General features: G+C 34.8%; 1 protein-coding gene and 1 long non-coding RNA gene across 4 annotated transcripts; one reads left to right on the plus strand and one right to left on the minus strand.

Annotated features, from left to right (window-relative positions):
* Positions 1 to 438: 438 nt before the first annotated feature.
* LOC117240966 (glutathione S-transferase-like) lies at positions 439 to 6,168 on the minus strand. Its single transcript, XM_033506975.1, has 4 exons — positions 5,823 to 6,168; positions 4,593 to 4,760; positions 2,507 to 2,649; positions 439 to 1,479 (listed from the first exon to the last, which is right to left on the minus strand). The coding sequence occupies exons 1-4, from the start codon at positions 6,007 to 6,009 to the stop codon at positions 1,312 to 1,314; spliced, it is 666 nt and encodes a 221-aa protein (XP_033362866.1). The 5' UTR covers positions 6,010 to 6,168; the 3' UTR covers positions 439 to 1,311.
* LOC117240967 lies at positions 1,403 to 4,430 on the plus strand. Of its 3 annotated transcripts, none has more exons than XR_004494843.1 (4): positions 1,403 to 1,489; positions 2,620 to 2,914; positions 2,997 to 3,201; positions 3,297 to 4,430. It is a non-coding gene; the product is annotated as an uncharacterized LOC117240967 (long non-coding RNA). The 3 variants fall into 3 exon arrangements; XR_004494842.1 differs by having other exon boundaries at positions 3,319 to 4,430; XR_004494844.1 differs by lacking the exon at positions 2,997 to 3,201 and having other exon boundaries at positions 3,319 to 4,430.
* Positions 6,169 to 7,022: the final 854 nt, after the last annotated feature.

Genomic DNA, 7,022 nt, shown 5'->3' on the forward strand with positions numbered 1-7,022 from the left:
GGATGGGTGTGTCTAGCGCACGGGACCATCGGATTTGTTGGTGACCATCTTAGTTAGGAGAGGGAAGGAAGTGACTTCGTTGTTAATTGGTTAACGAAGGGTTTTAACCGCCCTCGAGAGAAAGTGGTTAGTGGGAGGAAAGTTGCAGCATACGTGAGAAAAACTAACTTTCCCTTGTCCAGTCGGGGTAGACAATAGTCTTTAGAAATTCTTCGGAAACAGACGTTTGTTTGGTTTGAAGGACCTTTTCTAGGAAATCTATGAGATTTATGGAAGGTACTTGAAACTATGGAGGATACGCTGCGAGTATCCGGTGACATCTGGTTGCCATATTGCTCGCGGTGCGACGTAACAAAATGGAATAGAAAGATTATACCACAGACGAAATTATACTTTATACTTTATTATACTTTATACTTTATTATTACATTACATCAATTGACATCTTTGGAATTACAACGATTCGATACACATTTTAACGTTTTAAACGTTTTAACGTTTAACATTCTAACATTCAGTTAGAACTTTGTATTGATTAGAGATATTGTAACGACCAGAAATATCGATACATATATCAATACTTTTACCTCGAAATTCGTAGATTCGTACTCTTCATTGTCCATACAAATTGTGTCATATATGTCCAAACCAAATTTAATTTACGTGCATTAACGTTTTCAAATCCATTTTTTATTTTCAAAGAACATCATATTTGTACTCGGTATTGCCAGTAAGTATCATGAAGAGACGAAACGAGTATCTCGAATTAAGTATTGTTTAAAATAGTATATAGCCATCTAGATATAACATTCAATGATTTTTCCCTCACTTATTGTAAATTATTGATATTGTAAAATTATAATTGTAAAATTATATAGTAAATGATATTGTAAAATTAAATAGTAAATTCACACGATGTTCAAATAATTCGAAATAACGATAGACCAAAAGCTGTTTAAACGAGACACAAGAATTAATCGTGCATTTTATTAAAAAGTTAAGTACGAATAAAAGAAAGAAAATTTTCGAACTTTTTTCGAAAGAACATACATTTATTATACAACATACATACATTTATTATATATTGTGTTCTTTCAAACACAATAATACCTTCCATAAAGGAGCACAGCTCAGATGAGACTTTTTATAGTTAAACTTTTAACGTACTCATAGAAACGAAATTTTTTTTTTAAATAGAACTGTTACATTTTACGACACGTATAACATCGAACATTTACCAACATAGCGATGCCAGCGTACATATATATATACTGGTGTACTGGTCATCTTTTTCCACACGTTTTTAGCTTTTTAGCTGTTTGTGAATGGGCGCCTAATCAGCCAATCAGAAATGGCCGATATTCTATGAATCCTTTTCTTCAATGCTCGAAAAGCTGGATATTTATCCAAAGCTGGTGCCCCAAACATATACTCGAAATTTTCAAGGGCCGCTGCAAATACGAAGTCCGCCCATGTCGTCTGAAAAAAGGTTTGTATACATTTATTTTGTACCTCCTCTATTAAACAATTTTTATAATTTACCTTGAAAAATGTGAAAAATTGAACTCTTAACTAAAGATCACTAGCTTTTTAGGAAGAATTTGGATTTTTATTTTATTGTCAGATTTTAATGGATAATTTTAGAAACTTCAACCTTTGGAGGTATTTGTTAATTAAAAATGACAAAACTGGTATTATGTAAAAAAGAGTAATGTGTATCCTGAATCAATGTCGAATGGAAATTAGACAGTTCTATAAAAATAATCCTTCTCACGATTCCACAACTTCATAGCTTAATTAAATACAATTCTTCGGTGATATAATTACAAATACATTTACAGGAATTGTGTAATATGATAAATATCTCGTTAAACAAATTGAAATCGTAAACTCTAGATTCTAGTATTCTTTCACTTTCATGTTTCCTATGAGCCCTTCAATCGCTAAATATTTTGCAATGAAACACGTATTATTAAACAACATAATCATACTAAATTAATTTAATGTGACTATTTATTATTATTATATAATAACACAGTGATGAAAGAAATAAACTGGTCAAGTAATCTAAGGAACGATAATACGTATCTATGTCAGTGACAGTGAGAAAAATTCAGATACCTGTACTTAAGTGATTACACTTATAAGTATCATTATATATTATATAAATATGATATTTCGAATGGTATCATTTATCACTCATTAAACAAGAGTGTCATATCCAGAGAAATGATTTTACATATCTTAATCTTTGCTTTGATTACGATAGTAATAATTTCTATCAAACTTGATGAGGAAGATACATGAATAATTATCTAAAAGCTGAAAATCTTGGCAAATTCATTTGTACATAAACTAACAGGAGTGAATTTTAAAGATACACTCTGCTCTCAACAATTAAAGCTGTCTTGTCGCAACAAAGTTTCAATAATTTTTTATGGACAACATGGCCCAGTTTGCACAAAGACTAAAAATTTTAACATTAAATTTGGATAAAAAATCTTACGGTAGTAGGAATGATATATCCTTTATTTTTGCCAATAATCTGGTCGAATTTAGTCAAGTAAAATGGTATTGTTTCGTTCAAAAGTTGATTCTTCCTCGCTTCCTTCTTTTCAGGATTCTCCTCCATGCGATAGTAGCAGATATCTGAAACGTATATGAAACCAACCGTTACGTTCATTTGTGTTTTTCCCCCAAACGAAGAGAAAATAAGTTGTGAAAGATGGAGTAGCCTCTCATAGTTCCTACAATTTTTTCATTCTCTTTGCTTTCTTCAATATTGCCTCAACAAGTTCCTGTGGTTCACGATACTCGAAATATATACAATGTTACCAGCGTGGAAATTGTCTTGGAAACTTGGAAAATCTTTCAAGAGGAACAACATTGCTAACTGAGATTCGAGAAAGGAAAGGTAAGTAAATCCTTGCTTCTACTTAGAGCTTTTTTATTTACTTCTGACGAGTAAAGTACTGTTATTAAAATTTGATTAAAAGTACCAAGAATGTCGAGATATAAACAACCATTTGTGGAAAGGTCAGGAGAAGCAGAATTATCGAATAAACGTTATATAACTCTTAGTGATTAAGTAAGAGAAGAGAAACGAGAAAAAAGTCTTTTATCTAGGTCTGAATACAGTATACTATATTTATCTCCATATCAAGAATAACAACAAGATATAAACAGTCTTCTAGAAATTGAGTAAATATTACATAATTACATCTTGAGCAATATTTTACGTCTTAGCTTTTGCTTAATCATTATGATAATCTTAAATATCTGTAAATTCTTCACAGACTCTTTGCATCTTCTATACAGGTATCTCATGATCATGTGATAACACACAGGAAGAAAAAATAGAGGAAAAAACAGCGTAAAAAAAAGTTGCGTAGGAGTATCGTCGCACTACATCATTCGACAATTGATGCACGTCATGGCGATCGTCACGGTTTAAAGCAGGCCATCAAAAACACGTTTGTTATCGTACGGAAAAATCTGCGACGTTCCAGCTGTTCAGGTGCATCGAACTGAATCGTCGGCGGTACGAAGCAAGGCGAGGGGCATAAATAGAGAAAGAAGAGAAGAGAAGGATTCGCATAAATGATAAAATATAATCGTTCGTTCCTCGTCGATGGCGGATGGATGGCTTTAATCGTGGACGATATCGATACGATTATATTTTATACATTTGAAACAAATATAAAAGACGAGCAAAAACCAGAGATACGATCGTTATGATATTATTCAATCGGTAGCCTATTTACCTCGTTTTTTGTTCACCTTCTCTGTCTAGTAATAATTTTTCGATTCGACTGGCGTGACGTTACGTTGGCGGTGTAAAAACACGATTTTAAACACCTGCGGATAGTTGCATGAGTTTCGAGCGATTCCATTCCCTTCGATTTATATTTATGCGATCAACGCGCGGATCGTTAACGCATTATGCAGACAGCAGATGTTACGTAATCACACATATCGTAATTGGAAATTAGTAACGTTATCGCGTACCAGGATCTTCCTGTCTTTGATCATCGAGTAACACTTCGTTGTCCTCGCTCCTTCCGCGGATAACCAGCGTTTATCATATAGAGACAGGGATTTGCAAAGAATAAAAGTTGTAGAACGTTGAAAGGCGTTGAGAGAAACGCGATGTTATCCCGTTATTCGTTAACGCAACGCAGTTAAAAAAAATCCCGTAGGAAGATTACGATAATAGATAACCTGAGTCGAGTGTTTGTCGGGGGATCTAAAAGATTCTTTCGAGCTGAGCGTCTGAGATTGCAGAGAAGAAAATTTGGAAGCCATCGAATTCGTGATGTCGATAGAAATCTTCAGTTGGAATCGTTGTATCATAACGTAGTCTGCTTATTGTCGATAAGACTTTACTAAACTAAAAGTGACTACTAAAAGTTTCTATCCTCTAAATTCTATCTACGATTCTATAATCTAAAAACTGACTTTTGCAAACAAACTGTAACATTCGCTTAACGGAAAGATATACGTATCTTGTTTGTACTCGTCTTTTCACAATGAATTCTGAACGTCTGTCTCTGTGGTGAGACAAATACAAAGTCATCTCATCAGTTACTCACCTTGCTTCAAATCTCCAAGAGTATCGACGAGCTCGTCGCATATCATCGCATCCCATTCGTCCTTTCCCATTAGATCGTACTTCCTCGCCAAGTATCGCGCCACAGCGTTACTCTGCGCTACCGGTTTCCCGTCTATCTCCAGCACAGGCAGCTTTTTATAAGGCATTGCTAAGAACAAACATGGCTCATATGAACACTGTGTAGAGGGAAACGATCGATAGGAAATCACAACACAGCTTCCGAGGCCGTTGCGTTCTTGTGAATAGATGAATCGAAATCATTTCGGTTTTAATCAACATGGCCTAGTAAAGAAATACAGAAATGTCTTCTTTCTCCTTTTTTTCTTTTCTTACGATTACGATGGACAGGGTATCGCGTGTTTTTGACTGTTGAGAAAAACCTAAAGTTTTTAAAATCAAGGATAAAAGATCGAGTATAAAATTTGTAATTATCACGGAAAGGAACGAATCTGTCTGATGCGGTGTACTGAATGTACGAGGAACGATCAGTATCGTTTTGCGGGAAGACCTTATGCAATGATAGTGGACTTACAACTGCGAATAAAAAATTCACGTCGCATAATACCAGACACGGAAAAAATATTAGAAAATGTACACGGTTCTTGTAATGAAAATTGAAATGCAAGGAATATAAATCGAATGTCTCTTGCGAACGTAATTTTGTGTTTTACACCGACAGGATTGATTTACAGACTTACGTTGATTTTTGGTTTCTCTATCTGCAAGCGACATATAAGATTATATCGAAGACTATGCTGCGTAAAACTTTTATTATACTATTTACGATAGAAATGTCGCAACGGAAGATCGAATTTTATGTCTGCTTTGTTCTTTCGACTTTTTAGCTATGTTCTTGTTCATTTCCGAACTGATTTCAATTTTTTATCCTTTTTTTCCAACAAGTCCTAAAAATTTTTTAAATGAACGAGAAACGTAGAAGTATTTTTGTATTCCTATTTTAAGTCGCCTATTTACGGTTTTCTCAAAATATTCGAAACGCTTCGATTCATTGAAAACAATAAAGATTGCAACACAAAAATTCGAGAATCGTAAGTGAATTAAGTTGGTATTCGATAAACACGATATTACGGAAGCAAAACTTAATGAAAAGTTCGACTTTATTCCGTATGAAATTTTACTTTAAGTAAGTTTAACCTGCACGTGAAACGAAAGTTTTATCTACAGAAAAGTTTGAGTAAATGGTAGATACCTGAGAGTTGAACGATGAAAGTAAAAATCGATTCTTCACGCTTACAATCCTTGTATTCAGGCCAGAATTCTTCGGGGATCCTCTCGTCGGTATACTCGATGCCAGTATATGCAAATATGTACCGTATATGTTCGGCACGACCACGGGCATTGAAGTAGATTAGTTTGTAGGTAGGTTCGTCGCTCATTTTCCTTGCTCTGTCAACTTATCGAGAAAAATGATACAATTAACTCGTGTAATTAACAGACTGTGTGCGTGTTTGTGTGTATAGAGAACAATTTATTTATAGATGGAATAATTCGTATAATACGCAAAATAAATCATTTAGAAGGCTGGAATATGTGTTTTTGAAACAATTAATTATGTCGAAAAATATTTCAAACGAGATATAATTATGAAAAACATAATAATTAAATGTATGTAAATGTATGTAATAATAGTTAAATGTATGTAAATGTAATAATTAAATGTAATTAGTTGTGAAAAAAATAATAATAAAAAATAAATAAATGTAAAAAAAGAATTAAATGTAATTAGTTTCTTTTTACGCACGCAATATTATTGGCGATATATGAAGGTCAACTTAATTTTTTTAAATAGATATATTTATACATATATTTATAGATATAAATACATATATTATATAGATATAATAGTATATATAATATACATAATAATATATATGTCGAGTCTGAATCTCCGAGTCCGAGCTCGAGGCGCCCTCCCGGGGAGTGCTCGCGGGAGGTAGCGGTTCTGCGTTGAAGTTCTCCATCGTCCGGTCGCGCGTGGGGTACCTTTATTGTCGATAGTTACACTAGTGACGAGGGCCTCAGGCTTGATAACGAATCCGTGACCAACGGGAGGACAGGTTCCCTTGCTCTAACTCACACGTGCACCACTCCCTGCTCGTAAGGCACTCGACTTCCTTCACCGATCAGCTCTCTAGCAAGACTGCTCGTCATCCCAACGACGCCACCGAAACAAGACTCCGGTCGAGTGTCTCAGTACACACGATCCTCCGATCGTCGTACGATTGCTATCGGTTTGGACTTGCGATTGTTTCGTTATGGCTATATTAGGTTCTAGGTTGCAAGGTTAGGGTGTTGTCCTGAAGTTCCAGAGGGGCCCCGGCGTCCTTTCGTCTCCGACTCGGCCATCCTGACACTTACACGTCCTCGTGTGTGGCCTGCTGGCTTAGTC

This window comes from Bombus vosnesenskii, unplaced genomic scaffold (assembly GCF_011952255.1).
Source record: "Bombus vosnesenskii isolate JDL3184/JDL3185 unplaced genomic scaffold, Bvos_JDL3184-5_v1.1 scf7180000015108, whole genome shotgun sequence".
NCBI lineage: Eukaryota > Metazoa > Arthropoda > Insecta > Hymenoptera > Apidae > Bombus > Bombus vosnesenskii.

Excerpts from the sequence above, each read along its gene's own strand:
- LOC117240966 (XM_033506975.1), bottom strand. The coding sequence starts at position 6,009 with ATGAGCGACGAACCTACCTACAAACTAATCTACTTCAATGCCCGTGGT. Across the intron at positions 4,761-5,822 it reads TTTCATCGTTCAACTCTCAG|CAATGCCTTATAAAAAGCTG; the intron begins GTATCTACCATT and ends GTTTGTTCTTAG. Across the intron at positions 2,650-4,592 it reads TCTTGGAGATTTGAAGCAAG|ATATCTGCTACTATCGCATG; the intron begins GTGAGTAACTGA and ends TATACGTTTCAG.